Source organism: Gopherus evgoodei, chromosome 11, assembly GCF_007399415.2.
Source record: "Gopherus evgoodei ecotype Sinaloan lineage chromosome 11, rGopEvg1_v1.p, whole genome shotgun sequence".
Classification (NCBI taxonomy): Eukaryota; Metazoa; Chordata; order Testudines; family Testudinidae; genus Gopherus; species Gopherus evgoodei.
In genome coordinates this window covers 44,210,919-44,229,155 of record NC_044332.1, presented here as the reverse complement: position 1 = coordinate 44,229,155, position 18,237 = coordinate 44,210,919, and the positions used below count along the sequence as shown (strand labels likewise).

Here is an 18,237-nt window from a genome sequence, read left to right as displayed (position 1 = left end):
ATTATTGCACTCATGACTAGGGCTCCATGTCTGTTACAGAGGTTGCGGAAGTCATGGGTTCCGTGATTTTCCACAAATTCCATGACTTCTGCAGTGACTGGTGCGGCTGACCTGAGGGCTGCCCAAGCAGCTGGCCCTGGGGACAGCCATACTGGCTGCTGCTGGAGTGGCTCCACAGCCAGCTGCACTGGTACTGCTGGTGTGACCCTGGGGCCAGTCACACTGGCCGGTGCCCAGGGGTAGCCAGAGCAGCTGCTGCTTGGTGGCCCCTGGCAGCTGGTGCCGCTGGTCCCCCAACCCCAAATAGTGTCCCTCCCCTCCAGCTAAGATTTAGTCAGGGGTATATAGTGCAAGTCATTGACAGGTCATGGGCCATGGATTTTTGTTTATTGCCCATGATCTGTCCATGATTTTTATTAAAAACACTGTGACAGACCCAGACCAGTGGGGTACAGGAGTCTGGTAGAAGGCAAATATACTGGCCACTGGATGAATAGTTTTCTGTTCTCTGAGTGACCAGAGCAGGGGCTGCCCTAGGGCAAGAACCAGTTAAGACAGGCAAGCTAATTAAGACACCTGGAGCCACTTGAGAACTTACTAGAATCAGTTATGGCAGGCAGGCTAATCAGGACACCTGGTTTAAAGGGGACCTCCCATCAGTTAGTAGGGGGGCACACAAGGAGCAGGGAGTGAGAAGGGGTGCTGCTGGAGGACTGAAGAGTACAAGCGTGATCAGGCTTCAGGAGGAAGATCCTGCAGTAAGAATAAAGAAGGTGCTGGGGGAAGGCCATGGGGAAGTAGACCAGGGAGTTGTAGCTGTCATGCAGCTGATACAGGGGACATTGCAGACAGCTGCTATCCACAGGGCCATGTGCTGGAACCCAGTGTAGAGAGTAGGCCTGGATTCCCCCCCATCCTCCCAACTCCTGATCGGACACAGAAAAACACCAGAAGGAAAGGTCTAATTTGGAATCCCTGACCCACTAGGTGGGACACAGAGACTGTGGTGATTGTTTTCCATTTCCCTCATGCTGTCTAGTGACAAGGTTAGCTGAGTAAACGGCAGGTTTGAGCCTCTATCAGAAGTGGCCAAATTGAAGGCTGCCATGAACCTCTGAGGTGAGCAATTCCGCCAAAAAGCACAGGACCCACCAAGGCAGAGGAGGAACTTTGTCACAATACCCATGACTAAATTGTAGCTTTACACATGACTGATTCTTCTTATGAGATATTAACTGTAAAGGGTATCTAATACTGTATCTATCTACTTTTAATCAACTCAAATTCAATTACCAATAAAAGTCTGACTGGACTGAACCCAAGCATGCCAATTTAATTTTAAGTAAGGATGGGTAGGGAGGATGGGGTAGGGAGGATGAATCTTGAAATTAACACACTGACGATATACCCATACTTGCAGTCACACCCTGCATATACATATAAAGACACATTGAGTGTGTGCAAGCGTGTTTGAAAATTTCCATACTAAAATAAATGAATATTTCTAAGAAAATAAAATAATACATGGAGTACACAATAAGTCTCATTTTAAATTGATATAATTGTCTAATGATCTGATTTTCTGAATGAATAAGAATTCTGGAACAAAATATTTCATTCCACGGTCATGTCACATTCACAAAAAGTCTGGACATAGGCGCCGACTCCCTGGGTGCTCTGGGGCTGGAGCAACCACAGAGAAAAATTAGTGGGTGCACTGCACCCACTGGCAGCCAAGCTCCCCTCACCCCCCAACCCCTCCTCCTCCTCCTCCTCCCCGAGCATGCCGCGTCCTCGCTCCTCCGCCTACCTCCCAGCCGCTGCCAAGCTGTTTGGCAGCGTTAACAAGATCTGGGAGGGAGGGGGGGAGGAGTTGGAATGTGGCACACTCAGGGGAGGAGGCTGGGAAGGGGCAGGGCAGGGATTTGGGGAAGGAGCTGGAACGGGCAGGGAGGAGGCAGAGTTGGGGCATGGACTTTGGGGAAGGGGTTGGAATGGGAGCAGGGCAGGGATGAGAAGAGGTGGGGCAGGGTCTCATGGAAGAGGTGGAGTGAGGGAGGAGCCGGGGGCAGAGGAGGGGTCGAGTACCCAGGGAAAAGCGGGGAAGTCAGCGCCTCCGTCTCTGGATACAAGGAGCAGTTTATTGTTCTGTATTGTTTGAAATGATAGCTAACAGGGTGGACAGATTTTCCCAATTTTACCTGCTATAGCATGCCACATATGTGCTTTCAAAAGATATATACAGATTCTGGCATTTGGGATTGGGTCGCTGCACGTTGGATTTCATGGTTACTGTCTTCTAACTAATTATGAACCTGTCCCTCCACCTCACACATGCATAGTTCACATATCTCCTGCTCCTATGGGCTCTGATGGCCTAAAGCTCTTCTCCCTGGTTTCAGGATCCTGTGAGAGGGTCCTGATGCTATGAAATTCTGCTGGACCTTGGTGCTGTTGCTACCTGTATAGATTTCCTTTGACTAGAGAAATCCCAGGATGAGGTTCTCCAGAACACACTGCACACTAGATCCCTTTGTTCATCCTTCCCTTCCCATTAAAATCTGGCATGTTTCTAGGCAGTGTAACCTTAGTGTGAGAAATTTAATCAAAGCATTTCTGAGACCATGTGCACACACATCTGTACACAGACATGGGAAGAGAGAGGAAAGTCAGGGGCTAGTAAGAAGCTTGTCAGGAAACAGAGACAGAGGGAGTTTGAGAGTGAAGGAAATAATTGGATGTAATGAGAAAAAGGGAAGGAGGGGATACACTACATGTTTACAAAGCCAAAAGTCTGAATTTTGTGTCCTGAAACAGAACTAAAAATAGCCCATTATGTATGCTATTTAGCATTTAGTTCTGTACACATCCTTACTGCATATATAGACACTAAATGTTCAGTAAATTTGGTACTTCAACCTATTAGTTCAGAGTGTGTTTGCAAGTACATGTATTAAGTTCCAGATGAATATATAAAATCATTTTAGGCGGATTTTCTTATACTAAAAGTTATTGCAGATGCAGTAACATTCATAGCTTGGCCAACCAGGGATCATTCCTAAGGATTCCATTCTGTAGAAACACAGGCTGATGCAGTAACAAAAGGCCATCATGCCTGAACTATTTAAAACGTCCTTACATTGTCATCAGTAGTTGGTTTATCTATTATCACCTCTGGCAGAAGCTGTCCAGTAGGCGACAAGAGTGATGTTTGTCCACCAACCAAGGAAACCACTCCATTGCAGTCCACACTACTATGCATCTTCCCATTCACTGGAAGCCTCCTTGATGACCTACTGCCCTGACTAATGTTACTATTGTGCCGTTCATGTCTGAGTGGCACAAAAAGAGAACCTCTTCTGCTATCCTCTTCAAAAGTGCTATGTTCATCATCTGCAAAGTCATTTTCTGATCCTACATCCTTTACTCGACCTCTAAAGCTGAAAAGACTCGTTCTGCTGTTGCGCCTTGGAGAAAACAAGGAGTCACGAATGCTCAGCAAAGACTGTAGGAAAACAAAATTAAACTTATTATTTTAAAATTTTAAATATATAAAAACACATTTCAAGGTAAAACCAGTTAATATGCCCTAAAAAGTCTTCTCAAACCAGATTTAAAAAACCATATGCATTTCTGGGGTTAAAACAGAGAAAGAGTACAGACATAACCACAAGAGATCACTGTTCATCTGAGTTGCTAAATTTAAACCAAAAAGTAATTATTTGAAAAAATCTGCATTAGGCTATGTTACCTTTCACACTATTCTGAGTATCTGGTAAACTTTCTGGAAATTCTAGAGACCTATTTGTATGATGCATCCAGGAGGTGAATGTATGGCTGGGCAGATGGTGTCACAAAGAGGGCTTTCACTTCCTTGACCATAGGGTGATGTTCTGAAAAGAATTGTTGAGTGATGATGGGGTCCACCTATTGAGGAAGGGGAAGAGTACCTCTAGATACAGACTGGTTAACCTAGTGAGGGAGGGTTTTAAGCTAGGTTCATCAGGGGATGGAGACAAAAACCAACAGGTAAGTCCAAGACATGGAGTCTTAGGAGGCTCAGAATTTGGGGGGAGCATGGACAGTTATAGTAGAGACAAGGAAGAGACAAGAGGGAACATAGAGGGGAAATCAAATCAGTATCTTAGATATCTGTATATTAATGCAAGAAGTATGGGGAATAAACAGGAAGAACTAGAAATACTGATGAATATGGCATCACAGAGACTTGGTGGGATAATACACGACTGGATTATTGGTATTGAAAAGCACAACTTTATCAGGAAGGGCAAGCAGGGAAAAAAAGAAGAAGAAGTGTTGCTTTGTATATGAAGATGTATATACTTGAACTGAGGTTGAGACAGAAATAGGAGACAGACTTGTTCAAAGTCTCTGGGTAAGGATAAAGGGGGTGAAAAAACAAGGGTGATGTCATGGTAGGGGTCCACTGTAGATCACCTAACCAGGAAAAGAAGTGAATGAGGCTTTTTTAAACAACTAACAAAATCATCCAAAGCACAGAACTAGGTGATGATGAGGATCTTCAACTACCCAAACATCTGCTGGAAAATAATACAGCAGGACACAGATTATCCAGCAAGTTGAAGACAATTTTTTATTTCAGAAGGTGGAGAAAGCTACTAGGGGACAGGCTGTTCTAGATTTGATTTTGACAAATAAAGAGGAACTAGTTGAGAATTTGAAAGTGGAAGGCAGCTTGGGTGAAATGATGGAGATCATGATTTTAAGGAATGGTAGGAGGGAAAACTGCAAAATAAAGATAATGGATTTCAAGAAGGCAGACTTTAGAAAACTCAGGGAGTTGGTAAGTAAGTTCCCATAGGAAGCAAGTCTAAGAAGAAAAACAGTTTGAGAGAATTGGCAGTTTTTCAAAGTGACATTATTAAAGACACAAGAGCAAACTATCTGACTGTGTAGGAAATATAGGAAGTATGATAAGAGACCATCCTGGCTTAATCTGAAACTCAAAAAAGGAGTCCTACAAAAAGTGGAAACTAGGTCAAATTACAAAGAATGGCTATAAACAACATATTCATGTAGTGACAAAATTAGAAAAACCAAAACACAAAATGAGATTAAACTGGCTAGAAACATGAAGGGTAATAGGAAAACATTCTACAAATACATTAGAACGAAAGGAAGACCGAAGACAGGGTAGGTCCATTACTTAATGAGGGGAGAAAGACAGTAACAGAAAACATGGAAATGGCAGAAATGCTAAATGACTTTTTTGATAATGAAACAAATAAGCAATCAATTTGCCAACACTGAAAAGATAATAAGGTGATAAGTAACAGTCAACATGGATTTGCCAAGAACAAATCATATCAAACCAACCTAATAGCTTTCTCTGACAGATTAACAAGCCTTGTGGATGGTGGGGGAAGTGGCAGATATGGTATATCTTGACTTTAGTAAGGTTTTTGATACTGTCTTGCAAGACCTTCTCATACACAAATGGGAAATACAGCCTAAATTGAGCTACTATAAGGTGGATGCATAACTGCTTGGAAAACCATTCCCAGAGAGTAATCATCAGTGGCTTATAGTCACGTTGGAAGGGCATATCAATTATGGTCCCACAGGGACTGGTCCTGAATCTGGTTCTGTTCAATATCTTCATGAATGATTTAGATAATGGCATAGAGAGTACACTTATAAAGTTTGCCGATGATATCAAGCTTGGAGAGATTGCAAGTGCTTTGGAAGATAGGATTAAAGTTCAAAATGATCTGGACAAACTGGATAAATGGTCTGAAGTAAACAGGATGAAATTAAAAAAGGATACATGCAAAGCACTCCACTTAGGAAGAAACAATCAATTGCACACATACAAAATGGGAAGTGACTGCCTAGGAAGAAGTACTGCGGAAAGGGATCTGGGGGTTATAGTGGATCATAAGCTAAATATGAGTCAACAGTGTAACACTGTTGCAAAAAACTGAACATCATTTTGGGATATATTAGCAGGAGTGTTGTAAATAAGACACACAAAGTGATTCTTCCACTTTACTCCAAGCTGATAAGGCCTCAGCTGGAATAGTGTGTCCAGTTCTGGGCGCCACATTTCAGGAAAGATGTAGACAAATAGGAGACAGTTCAGAGAAGAGCAAGAAAAATGATAGAAAACATGACTTATGAGGAAAGATTTAAAAAAATAGGCTTGTTTAGTCTGGGGAAAAAAACTGAATGGGGGACATGATAATTGTTCTCAAGTACATAAAAGGTTGTTAGCTGAAATAGGAAATTCTGTGGAAATAAAATGATGCATTCAGCAGTACAGTAAAGTGGTAACTGAATGTTGAAAAAAGAGAAAATAAATCACCTTTCTAGGTATAATGCAATGAATTACTTCAATATGAAAAATGCATACATTTCCATCATTTCGTGAACTTTTAGAGTATTATAAATTTGGGTATAATGAATATGGATTCAATGAAATAAAAAGAAAAGAACAACTGACAACAGTTATTGACTACTAGCATCAAATACTACTACATCATCCTAGATCACAAGGACACTAGAACAGCAAGAATGAACAATTCCTGGACTACCTTTTAAGGTATATAAAAGCATAGGTTAGGAGATTTTAGCTGTGAGTAAATGTAGATTTCAGCGGAAAGTAGTGCATGTGTTTATATTATCATAACATCAAGATACTGAACAGCTGTTCTATTAATATTATTTTGGGGAATGTTTTCAGTGTTTACTCAAATAATAAAGCTGTCCCTTAATTATCCCTTTTACAATCATGCAGTTTAGTCATAATGCTGTGCCTTATATATTACTATAACCTCCATGTTAAACAGATCACTGTGCTAAAAAATTACAGTTGCATTATTTATAACAGTACCTGGTGGGGGGAAGTGAAACGCTTTTCATATGTCAGTCTATTCCCTTCCAAAGAGAAACGGAAACCTTTTCTTCTGATATTGCCTTCTGAATCAGATTTGGGAAACTTTTCATCATCCAACTTGTCCTCTCCTCCAGAAAGCTCTCTCTGTCTTCTTTTCTTCCTTCTGTTTCTCCTTTCTTTAGCACTCTTTGAGCTCAACTTTGATGCTTCTGAAGAACTCTCCGAGAGCCCACAAATCCTGTCTTTGCCACCAAAATCTCTAAACTCAGCTGCCGCTTCTGCTATTGCCTGGTATACCAAAAGGTTGAGTACTTATTAAAACACTAAAATATCAAATATGCATTTAACTACCAAATCCTTTACTACTTACTCTAAAAAGCACTGCTTTTTTAAAACAGTCCATCTTTATTTTCCCAAATTTACTCCAAGTGGCTTTCATGTATATGGGCAAATCCTACTAATTTCTGCAAAAATGTCACTTGAAATAAGTAGTAAATGCAAAGTAAGTGAGGAGAACAGGTAATATATTGTGGAAGTGCTGGTCACAACTTTATAGCTAAGGTTGAGTTCTGTTTTGCACTTAAAGCATTGACTCAATCTCTTTGTACTGTATGATAAATACAGCATCTCCGCCCCACATCAGTATTTGCATATTGTATTTAAAGAGTATTTTCTGAAAATTGGTTAATATTAATTCAAACGTGTGTTCTTTAAGAAACGTAGTATCTGTCCTGGTATTTTAAGAAATCTCATCTTACCCCTGCCAATTCCTTATTCTGCTATTATGGCCGCCTCTCTTCTCATTATTTATTGCCATCTCCATAATTAAGCTACATTTTCAGCTTTGTATCCAGTTGTATATAGCATTGTATATAATTTTTATGATTATAAATAACACTAACACGTTCATGTAACTCTTAGGTGGGCACTTTGAGATATCAGAGGAAACTCAACTAATCACCATCATTCCTCTACAGCTAATTTTGATTAAATCAATTTTATCTGTTACAATGAATCAGGAAGTAAAAGGAAGACTGCATACATGTCAAGAATTCTCACTGGTTGATTAAGTAGTCCCACTGTCTCTGTTTCTGAAGCTGCATACTAACTTGAGTCCCCAGGACACTGCTTTCTTATTTCCACTATCCATTCAGGCAACACTGCCGGAAGAATTGAGACTAGGGGAGGAGGGGAGACGTAAAACTGCTGGAAAAGCAGTCAGCATGGTGGATGATTCACCACCTAGGAATGAGGGATTTAAAAAGGTCAGTTTGGGCCTGGCCCCTTCTGTCATTCACTCTGAACAGGCTGGGTAGCAGAGAGGCTCGGATGCCGTGCGTGGCTTGGTGCAGGACCACATGCAGTCAAATGGTGAACGGGAAATAGCTGGGGGACACACCCTTTCCCCTTTTCAGGGCATAAAAAACAAGCAGAAATTGCACATGTTGCAGGGGGAATGGGCACAGGTTCCCTGCTCCATAGAACCCCCATGTGGAAGCAGTCCAGACAATTAGCAGGAGTGGGGTGAGGGAACAACATCTTTCCCCATTGCAGGGCACTAAAGCAGGCAGCAGTTTGGGAGATGGCAGCAGGGGGGAGCAGGCACTGATTCCCTGCTCCATAGAACTCCCCACATGGAATCAGTCGAGACAGTGAGCAGGAACAGCGAGGGGGGAGCAGCCCCTTCCCCAATTCAGGCCATAGAAACAGGGTGGAGTTGGGGCATGGTGGCAAGGGACAGCAGAAACTCCACGGGAGGCAGCAGGGAGGGGGCAAAAATAGTGCTCAATCCACTTCCACATAGAGCCAGACAGTGTCAGGTAGGGAAAGGCAAGACCCCTCCCCAAATTGCTACAGGAGGGAGAAAGAGGGCACTGGAACCAAGTCAATTTCACATATAGCCCATACAAGGGGGGGTGGGGAGATGGGGGAAAAAACCTCCCATTCTCTGGGAAAGCAGTGGTTGGGCTGGACTGGGGAATAGGAAGTGGATAGGAGGCTACAAGCCATTCCCTGTTTCAGTCAAGGGAGGCAGGAGGGGAAGGAGCTGGTAAGCAGTCTCGGCACAGCGCCAGGGGGACACAAAGGAGAAAGCAAGGGGTGCACAAAAGGGAAGGCTTAATTCTCCTTTTCCTCTGGCACTAGTGGAGCAGGGTAGCAATAGGAGAACAGATTCACAAAGGGAGATAGAGTTCATTAGAGGGGGTATAGGTACAAGAAGGAAAGGTGGGGGGGCCTCCCCTAGCAATTGCAGCGTACATGAATGTTTAGGGAATCATGGTGCAGTTTTTCCTTGCTGTAGCCAGAACACAACGGGATGGGGGGGAATTTGCATCACCTCTCCCCCACAGTTAGTTTTGTTACCACAGGAACCCAGAAAGCAATCAAATCACACACAGGGCAGACCCAGTGCAGTTGGCTGGCCCCAGGGCAAGCCAGGGGCAGAGTCCATACATCAAGGGCAAGTGGCTGGGGGAGCCTGGGGTGCACTGGAGTATCAAAGTCAGCCTATCAGGCTTGGGGAAATGGGGGCACCAGCTGCAGTATTTGCTCACCCGAGAGCATTGGATTGTCACAGATGACCTATTGGGCTTGGGGAAGTGGGGTCTCCAGGAAAAACTCTCCCTCACCCAACTGAGCTAGCAGCGTCAGATGGGGGGCCAGTTAGCATGGAGCTGATATGATTAAATGTATTGCATATGAGGTAGCTTCCACAGCACTACACACTGTACAATGTGGAACAGGTCACGCAGATCCAGGACACCCCACTCAGGTGATTTCAGGGGCAATGGTAGATGCACAGGGTGGGGATCGCCATCCCTGAACCCAGACAAATGCTGTTCACGGAGCAGGAAGGCCAGTTGGCAATGTGGTCCATTAAAGAGGAACAGGTGCTGTGGTACATGCTGTCACTGGCAACTCATCAACCGGCATCCTCCAAAATTTCAAATCGCCTTTCAGCCATTACATTTGTCAGTAGGTTAAATGGCTACTCAGATCCTTGGATGGGGTTTCTTAGTTGGAAGGTTTTTGATGGGATGGTCACACAGCAGTGGGCCCAGGGAGAATTCCCATCATCCCATCAGGGTTTCCATACTCAGGGACCTCTTTCACATCACCAGTGTCATATGTAATAGTGCACAGGAGGTATCTCTATTCAGGGCAGCATTCCTGACAGTATTTTTTGGTGCTTTCAGGATTAGTGATCTAGTGCCTGGGTCCATCAGGATTCTATGGGAAAGGGTTTGGAATTTCATGACATAAGCTGGCACAAGCATGCAGGGATATTACATTTGCAAAGGTCAAAGACTGATCAAGTTGGCCGGGTTGCATCTGTTACCCTATGGGAGAGTGGCAAGCCTGGGGTCTGCCTCGTTCAGGTGTTGAGGGCGTACATGGCAATACAGTGGAAGGGAGAAGGCCCCCTTTTTGTACACGGAGACGGGAGTCCCCTCATGGCATATCAATTGATTATCATGTTGAGACAGGGGCTAATGAAGTTGGGGCTGCCAGCCCATGAATTTGGTTCCCACTCATTCAGAATAGAGGTCGCGACGGCAGCAGTTCAGATAGGTATGGAAGCAGGAGCTATTCAGGCAATTGGACACTGGCACTCTAATACCATATGATCATATGTAAGACTGCAGGTGCAAAATCAACATTAATTGGTTGAGTTCTCATTTCAGATATGGGACAGCTGGCTATACATACGAGGGTGTGGATCTGTGGTTACAGTAATGTGTTTTGAGTGCATAGGCACACATCCAGGTTGTCCAAGGGTTCCCAGTTGAGATTCGGTGGCGAAGCATTACTCAGTTGGCACACGGAGGGGCATGTTATGAAATCAACTGGTACCGCTGTTGTATGCTGTGTGGTGGTATACTGGTGATACACCTGGGAGAAAATTATCTGGGAACACTTAAAGGGGTGGAGTTAATGCTTTGAATTAGGAGGGCCCTGATGCAGATCCTGGCAATTTTTCCAGGCATCAACATTGTCAGTTTGGATATGCTTTAGCGCAGGGTCTGGCAGGGAGCCATGAACCCTGCAAGGGTGGACAAAACCAGGAAGTATGTGAACAGGAAAGTGGCCAAATTCTTGTTGCCCCTGGGGTGTGGGCACAGTAATTTCACATCCTGGCATATTCTATAGGGCACTGGAGTTATTTTGGGAGAATAGGGTACACCTGTCAGACTCAGGTGCTGCCATATTGTGGGCTGATATGAAAGAGGGCATTGGGAGATGTCTGGGAACTCAGCTGGGTGTAGGGAGGAGGCATCCAAGCTAATGGCTGGTATCTCCTTGTGGCAGATGTTCAGTGCAGAATTAAGGCAGAAAAGAACAGATAAATGGAGAGGGGCTTGGTAACTGAGCAAGCTGGGGGCAGTTGGAGACTCCTCTGATTGGTACAGCAGGGAGCCAACCCCCCATCATTGTAGTACACCTTAACCCTTCCCGTGAGCGGGGTGGTCAGTAAAGTCCCAGCAAGGGAATTGCTGGAGAGACCTGGATGAAAAGGGGAGGAAGCTGGTGGAAGCCCAACCCCAACCCAGAATTGGCTGGAATTGGAGGGTCCCAGCAGTGGATCTGCTGGAGGGACATAAATGGAACAGTGCGGGGAGAGGCTGGAAAAAGCATTTACTGCCCCTGCTCCCCGGCAGGGTGACCAGATGAGAGGAAGAAAATCCTGGGACACATGGGGGAGGTTGCCAGCGGAGAAAAAAAACGGAGTGCAAAATATCAGGACAAATTGTGTCCTGACCAAACATCGGTCAGGACACGGGACAAACGCCTAAATATTGGGACAGTCCCGATTTTATCAGGACATCTGGTCACTCTATCCTCTGGTGAATTGTGGGGGTTTTCACCTGCACTGCACATTTTATCTGCCAGGTTAGTCCCAGACATCTAATAATAAAGTTGTGGCCTGATTAAACCCTAGGGGACCAGATAGCAAATGTGAAAATTTGGGACAGGTTTGTGGGGGAGGGGGTAATAAGAGCCTATATAAGAAAAAGACTCAAAAATTGGGACGGTCTCTATAAAAATAGGGACATCTGGTCACCCTATTAAACCCATATCTAATGTCTCCTGTCATTCTTTTGCCATAGCCAGACAATCACCAGTACACTTCACTTCTAATGCAAAGCAACTGTAAAAACAATTTAACTGGTTGGCGCTTTCTGGCTTCTTTTTTCACTGCTTTGGTGTACTAGTGGATGTCCTCACAATGTTTTTAATATATTTAATTCACTGGACATATAGGATGGTATAATACTTTTAAGTTTCTTGTTCAATATGTTCATCTATGATATTTTATATTAACTCTTTTAAAGTAAATTCCTGGACCAAAAAAACACTTTAAAGTGGAATAAGGCTGACAGTAAATGTCAGTAATTTAAAGGCAAAAAACATTACAGTGATGATGTAACTATCCCCAAATGAAGTATTATAAACTCAGGAAATCCAGAATTAAGGTTACTGTAAAAAGAAATCCAATCACAGTAAGATAGGAAAGGTAGACTTACGGCACCCAAACAACCCCAACTCATTTTTTGCTCATTTTAAATCTCCATTAACACTTAAGAGTTTAGAAATTTCTTGAATCACAGACCCATTCTTTGGTGCACCTCACCAGTACTATCACAACAAATCTGACATAGGTAAAAAAAAAGTGGAAGCTTTGTTATTTTCCTAGTTTCCACTAAATTATATACTATCTTTTACTAATTTGTGTGTGCAATGCTATATTTGTAGGTAAAAGAATAAAAATGTACAGATACCTGAGCTTCTTCTTGTTGCTTTTTCAGCTGTTCAAGCATCTGCTGAAATTCTGCCTCCTTCTGCTTTGCCTCTTCTAGGGTTGCTTGATTCTGTTCTTCATAGGCCATGGCAACAACCGCCAGGATCAAGTTAATTAGGTAGAAAGAGCCCAGGAAAATCACCAGAAGAAAAAATATCATGTAAGTTTTGCCAGCAGCACGTAGCGTCTGGGGGGAAAATGATACAACTGATTAATTTGAGAATTATACAGAATTTGAGAATTAGGAAAGTGTTTGTGTGTCTATATCAAAGACAGTTGTTCATATTGAATATGACAATATTTATTTTATAAACTAAAATGAAAATAAATGCAAAATGTGAGTGTGTGTATGAGAGAAAGAGAGAAAGGTGGTGTGATTTAGGAATCCTGTTTTACTTATGGGGGGTTGGGTAGGGTATGAGATTTTAATAATCATATCAAAGAGGAGAAGATTCAAAGTAAATAATTTTTTAAAAATGTGTGTGGGATTTTTAGGCACTGAAAAAGTATTAGTTGTATCTTCCCCTTTGACTGGCCAAAATACCTAAAAGTAGCACCATCAGTAATATCAACTAAACAATAAATCCCAGCTTATTGTAAGAATAAAGCCATGAATTCATGGCTATCAAAACAGGGCTCACGGTATTTAAGACAGGACTACCACCTTTTGAACTTATAACAACTGTTCACTGCTTTAGCACAGTATTGCTGTTCTGAAGGTAACAAATAACAACGTTGTATCAAATGAAACATGATACAGACATGAAAATGGGTTCTAAAAAGCTTCTATGTAGACTTATACAAAGCATGACAAATCTTGTAGCATGTTTTTCACAATTTGGTATAATCCTGCAAGTTTTGGATAAAGGTCCCACCTTTGAAAATCCTATTAGAAAATCCACAATGTTCCCCAATAACATTTTATGATTGAGTGTCTTCATTTTTAATACACCATTATGTAATAAGAAATGTAAAGACCATTTCTTTCCATCATAACTGATCTTAGACCATGAACATATCAAAACATAGTTTTCACTACATTCTCACCAGTTGATAAAGGTTTTCCCAGTAATCCTGAGTCATCAGTCGAAACAGTGACAAGAATGCCCAGCTGAACGTGTCAAAACTCGTGTAGCCATAGTTGGGGTTTCTACCAGCTTTTATACATGTATATCCTTCTGGACATTGACTTAAAAAAAAGAATTAATTTAAATTAGTTTGTTTTTTTAACAATGGTAAAGAGTAAAAATTGTCCTTCAGTTGAATAACTTTCACTAACAAAAAGGAGACTCTTTGTGGATTACTAAATTTTACAATCGGGGTATTAAACATAAAGCCTGTGGTCCAACTCCAGACCAAATGGTGTAGTTACATGGCCAGCATGACAATCAGAATGCGCAGAAACTCAGGTTTAATTTAAACTACAAATACGTTTCTACTTGTCGTGGCTACAGAAATAATCTTCCAACAGAAACAGAGTGTAAACTGATGTAATAAAGTATGCCTGAATCTGCAGAGAGCCAGAAACAATGAGACTGAGGGGGTTAACTCCGCTCTCCCATATTAATCAGATTGAAGCATCTGCTGTCTAGCCCAGTGACATAACTCTTGACATAACTCTTCCATTTTTGATTTTCCAACTGGACCTGGATGAAAATAGGTTAATCACAACCTGACTTGTGACGCTCTGAAAGGGAGGCTGGTCCAGATGACATTCCCTTAGATCTAATGCATTATCCTGAGCCAATAGACTCTAACTGTACTTTTCCTTTTACATACAGAGTGAGAGTTCTGCCCAGACCATAACCAGATCTACCTTTCCTGAGTTTTTCTGCCTTCCTAGCAGTTTACACACATCATGTTTATAAAGAATCCTCCACTGGAGGAGGAAGAGTGACAATGATGGATCACAGCATTAGACAGGTTATACTCCATCAGGAAATCCTGGTTCTATTGAAGTCAATATGGAGTTCTGCCATTGATTTCAATGGAGCCAGGATTTCAATGCATGTCTCCTTTTTCGATCACATCCCTTGAGTTACATAGAAGCTCTGCAGTCTCTCCCTTACATGGGTGCTGGAATCCTTGTAAACAACCAGCTTCTCTGAACCCAACATCAGATAGCTGCTGCTGAATAATACAGATGAATTTGCAAAGAGGTTGGTACAACTCTGGATCAAGATCTTTTATGCACTGATTTACTGAAGTAGGAGGCTGGAAGTGACCAGAACCATCCAAAGATGCTGAAGTTTTGTAAGGGCTCTGACTGGTTCTTTCCTATTCGCTCAAATACCTGTTCCCAAAGGCATGTAGTGATGGCTGCTAGGCTGTAAGTTGCACTGAGCCACGAAGGGGACCTCATAAGAAATGTACACTTTTATTTGAATGGAGGGATGACATGATCTCTATGAATACTTATAAAAGTCTGATAAAGTAGTGCTGTGCACTGAAAAATGCTTCCTGTTGTAACAGAAGCTAAGTTATCCCTGATGACTTCTTAATCATACTATGTTCAGCAGACCTCCAGGAGGTGTACCTTCACTTTCTGAAGTCTTACAGGAATAATGCTGTAGTATGGATTTCAGAATTTCCATCTGGAATAATTCCTTTGTGAATTTATTGAGAGACCAGAAATCTAGAAAAAACAATCATTTCTTTTTGTATTACAAACAATCTTGTGTGCTTTCCAAAATATCTGTCTCTCTAGGTATTGATCTAATATGTTAGGGATAAACTATTGCATCTTTCATCTTCTGATGTTACAAAATATATTTGTTGTTGATAGTGTTGGTTTATTTTAACTTTGGGGAAGGATAAACTTGTCCCTGGGACAGTGAATCAATTCTACAGAGTGTCCTCCTCTGATAATCTCAAGTACCCATTTCTTTGAATTGGTTGACTCCCATTGAGGGCTTTATAAATTACTTTGAGAAACAAAACTGGAATTTACCCTCCACTTCCACACTGCTAATTCTGGCGTGGTCTAGTCAGTGGAAACTTCCTTATAGCATGCTGAACCATAAATTCATAGCAATGTAGGACAGGAAGGGACCTTGAGAGGTCACCTAGTCCAGTCCCCTGCACTGAGGCAAAACCAAGTATTATCTAGACCATCCCTGACAGTTGTTCTTAAAAACCTACAGGGATGGATATTCCATAACCTATGTAAGTTGTTCCAATGCTTAATCACCCTTACAGTTAGGAAGTTTCTCTTGTCTAACCTAAATATTGCTTGCCGCAATTTAAGTCCATTACTTCTTGTCCTGTCCTCAGTGGATAAGCAGAATAACTGATCGCTCTCCTCTTTATAACAACCTTTTACATACTTGAAGACTGCTAGCCATTTCAGTGCAGATCTTGCCAATGTGCTAGCTGAGTTTCCTTATAGACTCATAGACTCATAGGTCAGAAGGGACCAATATGATCATCTAGTCTGACCTCCTGCACAAGGCAGGCCACAGAACCCTACCCATCCACTTTTATAACAACCCCTAACCCAGGACTGAGTTATTGAAATCCTCAAAATTGGTTTGAAGACCTCAAGCTGCAGAGAATCCACCAGCAAGCGACCCATGCCCCATGCTGCAGGGGAAGGCGAAAAACCTCCAGGGCCCCTGCCAATCCGCCCTGGAGGAAAATTCCTTCCCAACCCCAAATATGGCGATCAGCTAAACCCTGAGCATCCTTGGAGACTGCTCAAATGCTTCAGCATAGGCCTTACCAGCAGGGATCTTCATCTTTGTTCTGGCAGCTGCCTTGTGATTGTGAGGATGCATAATGAGGAAACATTTCTTATCCTTTCGGTTCCCTGTGTTGTCTATCTGCCATTTCTGAGGGGGAGCAGAGGTGCTGTCCTTCAAATTCTCCTCAGAATGCCAAAAGGACATATTTTTTTGTTTTGACAGTTTTGAGGAGAAAAACCTTGAAGCTAGTGAATAGACTCAGACACATTTAGTTACAAATCTTTAAGAAATCTTGACAGCTCTGCTACAACATGAGACCTAGAGGCTGCCATGTGTGTAGTCTGGAAGCTGAGAATTCTACAGAGCTCTTCTTAAGCCCAGGCTCAGAACAAAGATCTGATTGCCTCTAGCTGCTGTGAAGATGAGGAATGCCAACTACAAAGACTGTCTAACAAGGAAGAGATGGAGACAAATATTTTAAGTCATTCATAATACAACTGCTGTCACCTGAAATTGAATTTTCAAGTCCAGTACAGGTTTCTAGAAAGCAAACTGCTATTATAAAATATTTGTATTTGTAATTTTTTCTAATATGAAAGAATATAGGTTGATTGACAGTGCAGTTAGCTAGCTAAATGAACTATTTAGGCTGTGTTGCCAAAATGTTACATCTTTTTCATACAAAGCCACAGAATAACATACAACATTTCTTACCCTGCATCGGAGCTATTACCACAAAGCAAGGCATCTTTTTGTCCCTCTAAACTATAAAAATTATCTATAAAGAAAAGAATTTAAAAATGTTATAATATTGAACTAAAGGAATGCTGCATTTAGTTACAGTGCTGAACGATAAACATCAGTAGCTGTAAAGCCCATTTTGCTAAGAAGAAAATGGACTCATGGAATTTAAACATAAACATTACTTTCAAGACAAGAATTTAAAGTAGTGCACTTTAATCAATCAGCAAGAAAATAAAACAAACGTTTCTACAACTGTAAATATAATTTACTGTTAATATACTAGTTAATATTAATTTCTCATTCATTTCTCACTACCAAAAGGCTTGCATGATAGAAAGGTACACAAATATACTCACATATAAAACATACTTGTGTGTTGACTGATTCTAGTACACTACGTTTCAAAAAATCTACATGCAACATGTATAATCAGTCTTTGCTCAGAAGTTAGACAACAAAAAGGCCTTTTCCTTAAAGGAAAGGTCTCTGCAAATGAATACTATAGTCACTAGCAGTGCAAGACAGCTACTTTAAAGGGGCTGATTGGATAGACAAATCCAAAGGGGGCTTATATCAAAGAGACAGTACAGTTATAATTTAAGTTACCACACGTGAAAAATATAAAAGTTTTATTTAGAAAGAATTCTGAGTTTAATGATAGATTTTCAGGGAATCTGATCTTTAAGCAATAGAAACAGATGTACCAGTATGCCTAGAAATAAACATACTTGAAATCACAGTACTTTGTGGGCTTGGCTTCACTACTGGGGAGATTGATGCTGCTGCAATCAATGCAGTGGGTATTGATTTAGAGGGTCTAGTGAAGACCTGCTAAATCAATGGCAAAGCATTTTCTGGTCAACTCCAGTACTCCAGCTCCCTGAGAAGAGTAAGTAAGTCGACGGGAGACTTCAATCATAAACATTTTAACAACTTATAGCAGTAATTCTTACTTTCGTCTTCAATGTATGCCTTCCAGTCAAACACTGTGTCATTAATGAAGAATGAAGCAAATCTATTTTCAGAAGAAGATACATTTAAGGGCCACAGCAAACATTTATGCCTCAAGTTGCCCATGAACAGCTGCAGCCCTATTAGTGCAAATACACTCAGACAAAACACAGTCAGGA

At 41.8% G+C, this 18,237-nt stretch overlaps 1 protein-coding gene across 5 annotated transcripts in view; it reads right to left on the bottom strand.

Moving 5' to 3' along the window:
• The window catches only part of LOC115659409 (sodium channel protein type 3 subunit alpha), a 964,414-nt gene that overhangs the window by 942,189 nt on the left and 3,988 nt on the right, over window positions 1–18,237 (bottom strand). For 2 of the 5 annotated variants that reach the window (XM_030579475.1, XM_030579478.1), the window contains exons 4-9: window positions 18,061–18,237; window positions 17,078–17,141; window positions 13,728–13,869; window positions 12,661–12,867; window positions 6,875–7,165; window positions 3,140–3,505 (exon numbers count right to left, since the gene is read on the bottom strand). The exon at window positions 18,061–18,237 is cut by the window's right edge and continues 60 nt beyond it. In XM_030579475.1, the coding sequence (XP_030435335.1) occupies window positions 3,140–3,505; window positions 6,875–7,165; window positions 12,661–12,867; window positions 13,728–13,869; window positions 17,078–17,141; window positions 18,061–18,237 (1,247 nt within the window). The remainder of the gene's footprint in view (window positions 1–3,139; window positions 3,506–6,874; window positions 7,166–12,660; window positions 12,868–13,727; window positions 13,870–17,077; window positions 17,142–18,060) is intronic. The other 3 variants (XM_030579474.1, XM_030579476.1, XM_030579477.1) reach the window with 2 other exon arrangements.